At 34.9% G+C, this 14,951-nt stretch overlaps 1 protein-coding gene across 5 annotated transcripts in view; it reads left to right on the top strand.

Moving 5' to 3' along the window:
• RMDN2 (regulator of microtubule dynamics 2) overlaps nucleotides 1–14,951 on the top strand; it is an 88,220-nt gene that overhangs the window by 47,471 nt on the left and 25,798 nt on the right. For all 5 annotated transcript variants that reach the window (XM_033176000.1, XM_033175999.1, XM_033176001.1 and 2 more), the window contains 3 exons: nucleotides 4,516–4,690; nucleotides 5,700–5,802; nucleotides 10,246–10,306. In XM_033176000.1, coding sequence (XP_033031891.1) covers nucleotides 4,516–4,690; nucleotides 5,700–5,802; nucleotides 10,246–10,306 — 339 coding nt within the window. The remainder of the gene's footprint in view (nucleotides 1–4,515; nucleotides 4,691–5,699; nucleotides 5,803–10,245; nucleotides 10,307–14,951) is intronic.

The raw sequence follows: 14,951 nt of genomic DNA, 5'->3' as shown, positions 1-14,951 counted from the left end.
ACAATTGATTTTGGAATATTGATTATAAATCTTAATTAGTTCTAATTACCTATATGTAAATTTTGTTAGGTCCTCTACTGAATGACCTTCAAAAAATAAGATTGTTTCTTCTTTCCAATTATTATAATTTTTTGCTTTTCTTTTAATATTGTGCCAAAAAGACCTCCAGTACAATGTCGAATAGAAAAGCAATATTGGACATTTTTTTCTATTCTTGATTTTGAAGAGACTGCTTCTAATGTTTCATAATTAAGTGTGAAATGTATTACTGTTTTTAGTTTATAGCCTTTTTCAGGTTTGAAAGACGCCTCCCTCCCTCCCTTCCTTCCTACGTTTTCTTTCTTTTTTTTTCTCTCCTGCTTACTTCCTTGCTTTCTCTTTCTTTCCTTCCTTTCCCTTTCCCATTTCCTTTCCCTTTCCCTTTTCAACAGTTTCTTGCTCTCCCAGGCTGGAGTGCAGTGGCACAATCATAGATTACTGCAGCCTCGACTTTCTATGCTCAAGCAATCCTCTCACCTCGCCCTCCTGAGTAGTTGGGACTACAGGTGTGGGCGCTAAACCCAGCTAATTTTTTTATTTTTTGAAGAGACAGTGTTTTGCCATTTTGCCCTGGCTGGTTTTGGACTCCTGGGCTCAAGTGATGTTCCTGCCTCCTGAAGTGCTGGGAATGTATATACCGCACCTGGCTCCCTTCTATTTCTTGTTTAAGGTTTTGGTATTTCTTTTGTCCTGAAGTGGTGTTGGAATTTATTGGAAAAAAAATTTTTTTGGTAATGACTGAAATGATCAGATAGGTCTCATCTGTTGCGCCGGAGAAATTGTCTAATGTCAAACGGTGCTTGTAATTTCTAGTATAATCTCAATTTGGCTGTAATACATAATTTTATGTTTGTTGCAATTGCTTGATTGATATTTTATTGAGGATTTTTGCATTTATGTTTATGTGTAAGATTGGCCTATAATTTTTATTTTTGTTATATTCATGTTTGGTTTTTATGTCAGTTATATTAGTTTTATAAAATAAACCTGAGGGGCATTCCGTCTTTAGTAATTCTTTCGAAGAATTTGAATAAGCCTAATTCTTTGGATATATGGCAGATTTCACAATAAAACTATTCTATGTGTGCATGGGAGAGACAGAATGAGAGCAAGAGATAGAGAGCAAGTTGGAGTAGATACATAATTCTGATGTAATTCATTTAATGGCTATAGCAACATTTGAGTTTTTGTTCTTATAAAGAATAACATAAAGATAATAGCTTTGTAGCTTTATAAAAGCTATATATTATTTGTTACCATAAAGATCCATCTTTTAAATTATTTAATTTGGTGGTTTTTAATTTATTTGCAGTTGCCCATTTTTAAATTGGATTATTTGTCTTTTTATTGTTGAATTGTTTTATATATATTTTGTATACAAGTCTCTTATCAGATACATGATTCATAATGTATTTTCTTCTATTCTTTGGGTTATCTTTTCACTTTTTTAATGGTGTCTTTTGAAGCACCTAAGTTTTTCATTTTGATAAAGTCTAATTTATACAGTTTTTTCTTTTGTCACGTGTGCTTGTGATGTCATGTCTAAGAAACCATTGCCTAATCCAAGATCACAAATATTTGCTCCTGTGTTTTCTTATGAGAACGAAAACGTATACATATGAAATGTTGTCAAACATTTTATAGTTCTAGCTCTTACACTTAAGTTTGATACATTTTGAGTTAATATTTTATATATGATAGGAAGTGAGAGTTCATTTTTTGCATTTGCTTATCCATTTGTTCTAGCACTATTTGTTGAAGAGTATTGTTTCCACTACTAAATTGTCTTGGCACTCTTATCAAAATAAACCGATTATAATTTTAAGAATTTATTTCTCAACCCTTAATTCTGAATAGATGATCCATAATGTCTATTTCATATGTCTTACCCCAAGGACTAAAATATATTCATCTGTATTTTGTACTAGATTTGTAAAATACATAATATTTTCTTATATTATCCAGAGTTATGTTTCTTAAAAATACAAGGTAGAGTTTCAATTTCATCTTTTTCCATAGAAATAACCATTTTTCCTAGCTGAATGCCAGAATTTCCTACTAATCTTACATGCCGACTCTCCCATGTACCACATTTTCATATATGTGTGGGTCTGTTTCTAGGCTCTGTTCTGTTTCATCATTCACTCATCTATTCCTGTACCAATACCACACTGTCTTTAATTATTATAGCTTCATAGTAGGTCCTAATATCTGGTGGGATAAGTCTTCTCCCCTTGCTCCCTTTCTTTAAGAGTGTTTTGGCTGTCCTGGGCTCTTTGCTTTTTCATATAACTTTTAGAATCATCTTATTTAATTCTATGAAAATTCCTATTAGGCTTATAAAGTTTGAATTGCATTGAATCTATAGATTAACCTGGAAAGAATTCACATATTTATGATACTAGGTCTTCTAAACCATGAACATGATATATTTCTCCATGAATTTAGGTCACTTTATAAACATCTTTTAATATGCTTTTATAATTTTCTCCATTGAATTTTCATATGTCTTTTGTTAGATTTATTCCTAGCCATTTGATATTCTCTGCGGTCATTGCAAATTGAATGTTTTATGTAATTATGTTTGTAGTTTTTTGCTGATATGTAGAAATTAAACTGACTTTCATAAGTTAATCTTATATTCAGCCAATTTGGTAAACTCTTCTATTAATCATAATTTATAGATTTTTTGTTTTTATATAAATAATCATAACATCTGCAATAATAAGATTACATTTGAACAAAGATATGAAATATGCAAAGAAGTAAACTATATGAATATCTGAAGAACATACCAGCCAGAAGAAAAAGAAAATACAAAGGGTTTAAAGCAGGAACATGACTGATATGTTCAAGGAATATCAAGGATTAGTTAGAGTTTCTGGAATGCTGTGAGCAAGCAGGAAAGTGATAGAAGATAAGGCCAGAGGTTTTGGACCAGATTATGTTAGGTCTTGTAGACCACTGAAAGGGATTAGGTTTTCACTCTGACTTGGGCATCTGTTGGAGGGTTTTGAGCAAAGGAGTGACGTGATCTGAGTTATTCTTACTACTGTGTTGAGAATAGAATATAAGGGTCAAGGATTAAAGCAAAGAGGTGTGATAAGGGGTCATTGCAGTAATCCAGATGAGATAATGGAAACTCAGACTAAGGTGGTAGTGGGGAGAGGTGGGGAGAAGTGGCTAGATTCTGGATGTATTTTGAAGATAGAACCAACGGAATTTGCTAACAGACTGGGTATTGCTTAAGGAAAGAAAAAAGAAGCCTCAAGGATGATTCCAAGTTTTTTGGTTTGAGCAATTGGAAGAGCAGAGTTTCCATTAGTAAAGAATGTTATTGAAGAAGTGGGAGATCAGTTCATACAGTGTCTTCTTTATAAGGCATATGAAAGAAATTTAAGAACTTGCTTTGTCAGTACTTTTGTTTGTTTCTATCTAATGGGAGCTGCAAGTTATGAAACTGCATTGGCTAGAAAATGAAGAACATTTGTGTCCTTTGTAGCAAAGTAATAGCTATCTAAAATTTGTGTGTGTTTTATATTGACTTCATTCACATTTGGCCTTTCTCTTTTTTACTACTTTGTAATTTATTCTCTTATATGTTATATATCCTTGTATACCTCCTTAAAACCTTTTTAGAACAGAGTCTGAATTAATAAAAAAAAAGTTGTTTGCATTGTTTGCTGGCAAAAATGAAATATGGGCGATAGTATTAATTTTTAAAAACCAAGTTAAAATTTAAATTTAGAACATCATCTTGAACTATAAATATGTGTTTGTGTGAGTTTACACACTCACAATTTTGAGTACCTGCTGACTTCCTATAACTCTGTATCATCCATTCAGCAACGTTCAGTGAACAGTGCTGTTCTAGGCACTTGATACATCAATTAATGAACCTACCCTTCAGGGAGCTTGCATTCTACTGGGGAGGATACTGACAAACAGCACATGTAGTAAATTAGTAAATTACACAGTGTGTTACAAGGTAATACATGCTATGGGGGAAAAGAAAAAGCATGATAAGGGAGGTTAGAGATGAAGGGAATATGGGGATTGTGGTGTTAGAGTGGTCTAGATGGGCCACATTGAGAAAATGAAATTGGAGCAGAGACTTGAAGGAGTGAGTTATGTAGCTGTCTAAGGGAACAGCATTATATTAGAGGGAAAGGCAAGTGCAGGTTCCGAGGTAGGCACGTGCTTAGAATATTGAAGGAATAGCTAGGTGACCTGTGTGGACTTGAATGAGTGAGAAGAGTGGTAGGAAATGAGAGAAAAGAGGTAATGGGATCGAGGGCAAATTGCGCAGGGACTTGTAGCCTTCTGTTAGGATTAGAGCTTTTTCTGAGTGAAAGTGGGTGCCACTGCAGAGTTTCAAGCATAAGAGGGGCATGATTTGACTTGCATTTTAAAAGGATTGCTCTGGCTGTTATACATAACTTTCAAAGAAGTTGATGATTATTTCTGCGATTTTAGGTATATTACAGCTAATACTGACACAGAAGAACAGAGTTTTCCAGTCCCTAAGGCATTTAACACACATGTAGAGGAATTAAATTTAGATGTCCTTCTTCAGAAGGTAGATCATTTACGTATGAGCGAGTCTGGCAAGTCGGAGAGTTTTGAACTACTTTGTGACCACAAAGAAAAGGTAAGAGACATGACAATAGCACTTCGTATAGTTTCATTTTTTAATTTAATCTGCCATCTCATTCAGTTATGACTACAATAATTGTGTCATGGTTCCTTCCCACAAGCTAAATGATTGATGTAAAATTTCTCTATAAAATGACTAAAACTGTTTTAAATTTATGTTATTTTTTATTTAAAATGACTAAAATTTTTAAAAAGTAAACATAAAAGTTTGTTAGACTCTAAGGTCATAAAAATGAGAACCAGAGCTATAATTATGCAGATTTACCTTTATTTGAGTTTTTTTTTTTTTGGTTTTTTTTTTTTACTAATTTATATGTTTAACAAATATTTTGAGACAGCTATGGGTATTTAAAGCTATTTCTACCAATGGTCATTTGTTAATTTTGCAGTGTTTAATGTTGGGTCTGAATAAGAAAAGCCTGTCCAGAGCTCTCACCACCACCACTAAAAAAAAAATTAAAATTAAAATTAAAAGAGTTTGCAGTGTCCCATGGAGAAATAAATCTCTATTTCTCTGAGGATTTAGCAACTCTAAACATATTGTCTAAAACTTGATAGATCTCCAGGATTATATTTAGGTAATTTAAGTAAAAAAAAGTGACTGCTCTTTTGAGTATATGCATTTTCAACTTACAGATATTAACTGAGATGCTCATTATATTGATAATAGATAACTTGGAAAGGAAAAGAAGAAAAGGATACGACAGCTCAGGAAGAATTTCTAGATTTTAGTGCCTATCAAATCTCTCCTCGCATAGTTGGAGCTAGTGTCTGGATAATATTAATTGGTTTTAAGATCCAAATGTAACACTACATTAGGTCATATTTCTTAGCCGTATTTGGATTAAAAATGTTTCACACTGAAATATGGATATACATAGATTCAATAATCTATAAATACCAGTTTAGCTGCCTAAGTTTTTTCAAAGTTGCAGTAGAAAACAAGAATAGAATAGACAAGTTACCAAGTTAATTTAACAGGCAACTCCATCTTTTCTTTTCAGTTTAGAGATGAAATAGAGTTTATGTGGCGATTTGCTCGTGCTTATGGAGACATGTATGAACTATCTACAAACACACAAGAAAAGAAACATTATGCTAATATTGGTAAGCATTTTGTAAGGATTATTCTCAAGTAGCGATTAAGATCTATAGTAAATCATGCAGCTGTAAAAAAGGATGAGTTCATGTCCTTTGCAGGGAAATGGATGAAGCTGGAAACCATCATTCTTAGCAAACTAACATAAGAACAGAAAACCAAACACTGCATGTTCTCACTCATAAGTGGCAGTTGAACAATGAGAACACATTGACACAGGGAAGGGAACATCACATAGCAGGGCCTGTTGGGATGTGGGAAGCTAGGGGAGGGATAGCATTAGGAGAAATACCTAATGTAGATGTAGCGTTGATGGGTGCAGAAAACCACCATGGCACGTGTATCCCTATGTAACAAACCTGCATGTTCTGCACATATATCCCAGAACTTAAAGTATAATAAACAAAAGATCTATAGTAAATCACTAGTGAATTTTAATTAAAGCTAAATTATCTTAGCTAAAACCAATATGTTTAATCTGTTTTAATATATTATGGTACAAAAAAATGTGCAGTCTCAGAACAGAAAGGCATTTTAGGACTAAAGTATATGCCCTTCAGAAATATTTGAGTATATTAGAATAGGTAACTGAAAAAACTTAAATTTCATCTTTTAACTTCATAAAACATAGAAAGACAAGAAATGTAGTGGCAGTGTTTGAAAAACAACAGGCAGAGGACAAGTGTCTTCAGCAATTGTCAACCACAGTTAAAGTAACACATCTTACTTCTATAATGTAGAACTCCAGGGATCACAAAGAATAAACTTGTAGACTTTAATGTTTTTCCAAATGTATCTTGATGAAACAAGATTAACCTTGTTAACAACTCTGTTTGATAATTGTCTAAGCTGAACGATGATTACATGGTGGTTCGTTATTCTGTCATCTATACTTTTTTGTATGTTTTTGAAATTTTTCATCACAACAAGAACAACTAAATAGACAGAATGTCAAATTGTTATTTTTATAACTCATCTTGACTCTTACTCGATGTCAAAATGTGTTCTTGCAAAAGCCCCTACCTGTGGTCTCTCTGAATGTCAGTATAGTACTTTGACATCAAAATCCTTTGAATTCTTCATTTATTCTGAAGACTTCTCTTTTCCAGGCTTTTCTTCTAGAAAAGACAGCCAGAAGAAGACACAGCAAGAAAGATTTCTACCCAGTCTAGTTCTCTGTAATTTTTATTTCCAAGTAGAAAGTTTTACTAAACTCCTTGTAATTATATTTTTCCACTTGGAGATTCATTTGCTAAATGACCTTTGTGCTTTAGTTTCCCCCAGTGGGAGGAGGATGAGAGGGTTTCCCCCTCTTGTTTGCATATTCATCATCAGCTTTGTGGAGTTTTTCTGTAGCAGTCCAGTTTGCAGACCATATACAAAACAGAATTCTAGAGAAGAGATGTATTAATTTCAATGTGAATAAAAACTTAACCAAGGAGAACAAGGGGATTTATTTTCATATCTACTGAGAAAATCAAAGTATAACTATGTAAACTATTCCAACATTCATCAATATTAAATACATTTTTTTTCATAAGTACCTGCCCTACCCTGGGTATTATGTGCTAAGGTAGGAATAGGATAGCAAAATAGACATGTTTTCAGACTACAGGGGAGTTTATGGCTTTGTAGGGGAGGCAGCACTATTCAAATAATCATACATATACAAAACGAATGGAAATAAGCTCTTATTAAAGAAGAGTACAGAGGCTGGATATAGTGGCTCATGCCTGTAATCCCAGCACTTTGGGAGGCCAAGGTGGGCAGATAGTTTGAGCTCAAGAGTCTGAGACCAGCCTGGGCAACATAGGGAGACCTTGTCTCTACTAAAAACAACACACAACTGAGGTGGGAGGATCAGCTGAGTCCAAGAGATCAAGGCCGCAGTGAGCCATGATCTCACCACTGCACTCCAGCATGGGTAACAGAGCAAGACCCTGTGATAGATAGATAGATAGATAGATAGATAGGGAACAGGTTGTTTGTGAGCACGTGTAGCAGAAAGGAGAATATGATGGCAGAGGATGGAAGTTGATGCAGGGAAGTCTTTCTTATGGAAATTACAGTTTCCCATAGGTAAAATCGCTCTGGATCTCTATTCTTAAGTGGAATGGGAGTTTAATTGAGTTAATGTCTTAGGTGGTGAAATTCATAAAGAAATAGGTTGAAGGGAATTCAGGGGCAAAAATGAAGCATAGGATTGAAATAGGATGTATCCAAAAAAAAGAGAGAAGAGTTTATAGTGCCAAAGAAAAAGGAGTAGAAAAAGCCTCAGATGTGTTCATTCAGATATTGAAATAAAAGTAAAAGAATTCCTTTAATTTATCCATATAATAAATATTTATTCAAAATTATTTTGTCAAGGAACAGTGTGAAAATGAAGGGTGGAGGGAAGGGGAGGAGGGAGAGAAGGGGAGGCATAAATATGATGAAGGCTGCACAACACTAAGGAACTTACTCTATGGAAAAGATAATAAAGGGACAGCCAATTATATTCAGTGAATAAGGAGTAAGTGCTTAGTAATGGTAATAGCCAAGTACACTGGAGCTGAGAGCAAGGCAGGGGCTCAGACCAGCTGTGGAAGAACGTTGGGATTCAGCATGAGGGAGGAAGAAGTGCAGAAGATTTCTTCTCATAATAGCATGTTTAAGGTTGTTATGCTTAGGAAAGATTTGACCACTGGAGAGTACAAAATTCTTTGATAAAACTCAAAGTGAGTATATCATTATGCAGTATGTTTCTAAAGTATTATGATATTAATCTTATATTTAAACATTATTCTAATTTTCCTAATTAAGTAATCGATATGAATGCATCATAAAGATGACAAAATACAGTTATCTAAAGGAAATAGCTTTACGTTTGTCCTGACTACATAAGTGAGGCTATGAATCTAGTTTGTATACTACCCAGCTTCTTTTTATATTCTTGGAGTGATGGAATCACCTCTATTTCAGGCTTCTGGAAGTACGCTGAAAGTTTTATTCATTTGGTAATGTAGCTAAAAAATTGATTTAGTTTTTAATGTTTTTTACATTAAAAAGCATGTTTTTAATCATTAAAAATTGCTAATTTCGTTAATATTTGTTCACAGTGCAGTTAATTATTATTAAAACACTTCACTTTTTAATTCTTTCAAATTTATGTAGATTTCTACACGGAATATTTCTCTTAATGGATAGTGCTGTAGAATAGCACCTTAACAAATTAACAAATGGAACCATGATTTCAAAATAAAATATTTGTATTTATAAAGATTATCTCGGCCACTTATTTAGAAAGGCATTTTGCATATCCTTGGATAGTCTCTTCAGGATAATAATAATAATAATGGATCAGGGAGAAAAGAAGTTATAAAACAAAATGGCCCCTTTTGAGAAAGATTCTCAGAATACAGTTCTGTTTTATTGCAGGTATTTTGATTTTCCAAGCCATAAACAAACCTCTATCCAAATAATAATAATAATAATTATTATTATTATTAAGATGGAGTCTTGCTCTGTCCCCCAGGCTGGAATGCAATGGCATGATCTCAGCTCACTGCAACCTCTACCTCCTGAGATCAAGCGATTCTCCTGCCTCAACCTCCTGAGTAACTGGGATTACAGGCATGCACCACCACACCCAGCTGATTTTTGTGTTTTTAGTAGAGACAGGGTTTCACCATGTTGGCCAGACTGGTCTCGAACTCCTGACCTCAGGTGATCAACCTGCCTTGGCCTCCCAAAGTGCTAGGATTACAGGCGTGAGCCACCACACCCGGCCGCAAATTAATTATTACGTTGTTAAAAATTACTCTTAAAACTAAGTAAAATAATTTGGGGGAATTATTTATGTCCCTGAACCTGTTCATTATTGTGAATGATTAGGCAAGAACTTCTCAGGCTTCCCTGACTCCTTCCCTTACTCCTTCAGGCAGAGTTAGTTACCCACTCTGCTATGCCCTCTTTTTCATCTTGCTCTTACTTGTTTATTTTTGCATGTAACTTATTTGTTTATATACCTGCAGCATACGGAACAGTGAGCCCTTGGAGGTCAAGGACTCTGTCTTATTTGACATTTTATTCCCAGACACTCACAGTACGGCACGTAGTAGGTACTCAGTAAATGTTGTTTGAATGGAATACAAAAAATTTCTATTACACTTTGTAAGCAATAATTAAATGACGTTTCTTGCACTTGATTAAGTTGCTTAGTCTAGTGTGTGTCAGACCTTAGCATACATCAGAATCACTGGAGGCTCATTAAACCACAGATTACTGGGCCCCAATCCCACAGTGTGTGATGGAGTACATCTCCAATGTGGCTGAAAAGTTCTCAAAGTTGCCACGTGATGCTGATGCTTCTGGTCTTGGGACCATACTTTGTGAACCACTGAGTTAATTCAATAATCCACCTCCTACCAACTCACACGAAGGTACTAAGTGTAAGCACTCTTATCTTTCAGGAAGAACTTTAAGTGAAAGGGCTATTAATAGAGCACCCATGAATGGACATTGTCATCTGTGGTAAGTATACAGGATTTATGCAGTCTTTTAAATTCTAACCTGCCTCTTTATAAATTAAATGGATTTTTCAAAATACTATTGACCCATACGTTTAATCTGCCAGTCACATTCTGTCCCGTCCAGCGGGATCGTTAACACAGACCTTGGAGGAGGGGGTGGGAATTTAGAGAGACAAGAGACACAAGAAATGGAGACAAGACAGTATCCTGATCAAGTCTCGTTTAATGAGGGCGTTGGTACAGCTTATATAGGCTGGTAAGAAAGAGGAAGTGCGGCAGAGCAGGCGGGGAGGAGAATAATGAGAGACGTCACCAGGCGCATGCTCGGTAGACTTAGTCTTTCCCGGGCAGGGGAAGTTATCTACGCGCGGGCGGGGAAAGTTCGCGCGCTCGCGAAAAGTTGATGATGAAGAACCAGGAAGTGCGCCATCTTGTCTCCGCAATGCGGAGCTTAAGCAACAGAGGCCGCGGCAATTTCCGGGCCTCACGGCTCCTGACAGCATTCACTGAAAAATATATGTAATAGCACAGTAACTGTTCTTATTCTGTTTATTCACATATTTTTATTATGCATCTTTTAAATATATTTAAGGGAAACTTATTGAAAAATTCTTGAATGAATCTACGAAGTCTACTGGCTTTGAAGATGATATGTTATAATTAAATCTAGTTCAGCATAACATTTTGTTTGAACACAAATGCTAAAATGATAGCATGTTTCTAAATGAAATGTAGAAAAGCATGTCAACCATTTCTTATGCATTGATGCGTCATAATATACAAATTCCACAGATCAAGGAAAAGCCATTTATGATATAAAAAGTTCAAACAAAGAGAATCTAATTAGTTAGACTGGTATAGGTAAATATTCTTAAAGCAAAAAAAAATCATTCTTGTGTTTGGACCCTTTGTATGTTTATGTAAACATTAGTTTATAAATATAAATTATAAATTATAAAACACAAGAAGGAATATATTGTTTTTAATTATTATTCTTCCTTTTACTTGTAGTTGTATTTTTACATTTATAGTTCCTTGGTTTCTTTTTCTCTCCAGCAATACAGGTGCCCCAGATAGTGGGAAGATAAAATAATAAGTGTATGACCCTTTCTTTAGCCCTAAGTTTCCAGAAATCCACCCTTCTTTGCGATTACTTTATTTCCCATCCCTATAATGTAGGGGCACTCTTAGGCAAAATCTTTCTTAAAATGGCTCCCTTTCCACAGGTCCACAGTTGTCCCACAGAAGACTCATTTTTGCCCCACCAAAATCTGAAGTACAAACCATTTTCTCAAAGTAGACCTGTTTTTTTCACCTGTCACCAGCAGGGGGAGCTCCACTCACGGACTCTCACTTAAAATTCCTTGGGGAGGAATCCGGTAACATTTTATTTGTCCAAACTCAAAGGGACACGTGCCAAAATATGGATAGATTTTTTGATGCTGCCCTCACATAGTTTTAGATGAGTTGCAAGCCTAGCCTCTGCCCTCTGTCATGAGAGGGTGGAAGGTGGAACCCACAGCACCCTAACCCTGGAGAAATCCTCACTCCCAGTCTCTTCCTCCCTCCGGTGAATTCTTTGCCTTTGGAGAAGAGTGAAGGGCTAAATCGGGCAGAACCTGTGAATAATTTCTTAGTATGTCACGGATGAGTAATAGAGAATCTCGCTTTAGGGATTGGAGTACCTAATAGATAAAGTATTGTTTTGTATTCTTGGTGCCTCTACCAAAATTCTAGGGAAAAAGGTAATTTTCCAGGTAACAATTTGGTACAGACTTTTAAGATCATTTCCCTAGAACAGAGGGTCTTGGCTATTACATTAGCCAGGTTTACCTATGTAATCTAATTTACATAATAACACTAGTAAATTAACATATATGTTAAAGTACTTTCATTCTTCTACTTTTAGTAGTAACTGTAATGAATTTGTGGTGATCAAGCCCTACTGTCTCTCTTCATCTCTTTTGATAATGGAGGTATTTGGGAACTGGTTAGCCTAATTAGGATGCAGAAAGAACACTGAAGTCCTACTTTTAACTCTCAACTCCTCCTCCTCCCCTACTCTTCCTGTCTCTTACCTCCCGCCCCTCTGTTCCCTCCCCTCCTCTTCCTTCTCTTCTTTCTCCCCTGCCTCTATTGCTCTTCCTTTCCTGTCCTCTGTCCTCTTCCTTCTCTCCTATATGCATCTGTACCCATGAAGAATCACATTAAAAATGTGTATTTGGTGTAAATCCTCAATTTGAGGTTATTTATCAGTGTGAGTTTCCAAATTTTCGTAGAGGAACAATGTTGAATTTTCTCTGAGGGCTTCATTAAGTACCTTGAAATGTATCTTGTGAACATAGATTATGCTGAACTCTGGTTTTCCCAGTCTGTCTTCCACTAATCTGGTTATATCTCCTTTGTTCATCTTCTTTTACTTTTTGTTGAGAACCAAATGCCTTGTTTATAATCATAGCATTTAACCCCAATATTAAATCTTACCAAAACACAGAGTAGTGATCCAATTGTGTTTCACCTAATTTCTTATTCAGTATCAGTTTTGAATTTAAAAAATTAAAATCTAATCAGTTGATTAAGGTTTAAGAACTTTAAATGTCAATTTAATCGTAATTCTTACACTATATCCTACTGAATGCAAAAGTCCTCCTTAAATAGTAGATATTTGAGGTGATGAAAAAAGAAATTTAAACTTTGGCTTGAGAAACAATGGGTGAAATTTAGGTGGTCTGATTTTATAATTAATTATAATAAAATGTTGAAATCTTATTCTGCTGGACTCTCTTTAATTATGTTAAAACTGAATTACGACTGAATTTATTAGTATGTTAATAAGACATTTTCTCATTCATTCAGCATGAATGACAAACTATGGCCTGCAAGTGAATTCGACTGCCTGTTTTTGTAAATAAAGTTTTATTGGATCACAGCCACACACAGGCATTTTTGCACAGCGGCAGAGTAGTTGCAAAAGACTGTCTGGCCCCAAAGCCTAAAATGTTTACTATCTGGCCCTACTGCAAGAGTTTGCAGACCCATGGTTTACAGTATTATATGATGGTTTATAAACCTTCAGTTTGAAACAAAAGATGTAATCTTTAAGAATTATTTTCATAAAGGGTTAATATTATTTGGGAATGATTGAAAAATACAGATCATTTTAGTGACTTAGTTTTATCTCTATGTTTTCCTAAGTGAAACGGCTTTGTAACTTTAGGGCTGTATATGCTTTCTATAAGATTCAGTTGTTTTTGTTGTACTGACAAAAAATATTTAATACTTCTGGAATCAAGAGAATGAGAATAAAGTGACCAATGGACTTGCAGTTTGTTGGCCAGATAAGCCTGACCTTAATTATAAGTAATGTCTTACATATTGGTTGTGCTCTACTGTTTGCAAATTATATCCACGTCTTAGAACATGTGATTCACAGAACAGCTTGTTTTCACTTTATAGATGGGGTAAGCAAGGTACTGTGTGTATATGTGCGCGCACGCATGAGTGTGTGTGTTGATTAGTAATCAGAGCCATACAGTAAGTGGAAAAACAGAAACTAGAACCCAGTTTTGTATTCTTATATGCCTAGTCGTTTTTCTGTTAACAGTATGCTGCCTCTGCTTTTTCATAGTATAAACGGCATTGGTGCTGAATCAGGAATATTGCAGGGAAATTCATGGAGTTGTTTTAGTAGTTGTTGAAACAGTATGATAGTCAATGATTAAGGATATATTCACTATCAACGCAAAGGAAAATACAATGTTCTTGTCAAAACGTATGTAGTTAGAATGACCTCTAGATGGAGGTAATATACCGTGTTGTGAATTAACTTTCTTCAGAATTTCCATCAGCCTGTGTATTTGAGAAATAAAACATAAAATTATGTATTTTAAATGAACAGTATTTAAAAATCATATACACACACAAACATAGGTAGAATTGATTGAAAGAAAAGGAGTAATGACCCTTTGGGAGAAAGTGACCAGGTACCTTTGAATTTATGATACATAAAAAGATAGATAATATTTTAAACTTTAAAGAAGCAGATTCCAAAAAAATATGAAAAATGAAACTCTAGGGGCAGATTATTTAAAAAGGAAAATGTACATATTTCATATAATTGTATTTATAAATCATGGAGTTTTTTCCCTTGACTCAGAGTAACTTGGAGAGACTATGTTGAGAGAGCAAAATAAAAGCCTAGAGATGTGCATAAGTAGTTCTGATTTGCAGAAAATAGCAGAGGATAGATTCTACCACTATAGACCAGTGAACATAGCATCTATGCCTTTCATTCCAGCACAAAGAGTTAGATGGGTTGTTTTGTGCATCTCTAGATAAGTGTGTAAGTTGAAAGAGAACCAACATAGATTTTTCTAAAAAGGTGAAATGATCTGTTTTTTATTTTTTATTTTTTATTTATTTATTTATTGCTAGTAGACTAGGGAAATCGATCCAGTATACCTGGATTGAAGTAAAGCACTGAGGCAAGTTCACTCATAACATTCTTTGGACAAGATGTAGAAATGTGGTCAAGCTTTGAGTCAGCGGACCCATACTGACTGAACAGTTTGAGGCTCAGTTATTCAACAGATCACTGTCAGTCTGGGGGCGATTCTAGGGCCAGATCTGTATCTTGGTCCCCAGTG

Source organism: Trachypithecus francoisi, unplaced genomic scaffold, assembly GCF_009764315.1.
Source record: "Trachypithecus francoisi isolate TF-2019V2 unplaced genomic scaffold, Tfra_2.0 Lachesis_group17, whole genome shotgun sequence".
NCBI classification, from domain to species: Eukaryota; Metazoa; Chordata; class Mammalia; order Primates; family Cercopithecidae; genus Trachypithecus; species Trachypithecus francoisi.
The sequence above is the reverse complement of the archived record's forward strand: the minus strand, read 5'-3'. Positions and strand labels throughout refer to the sequence as shown.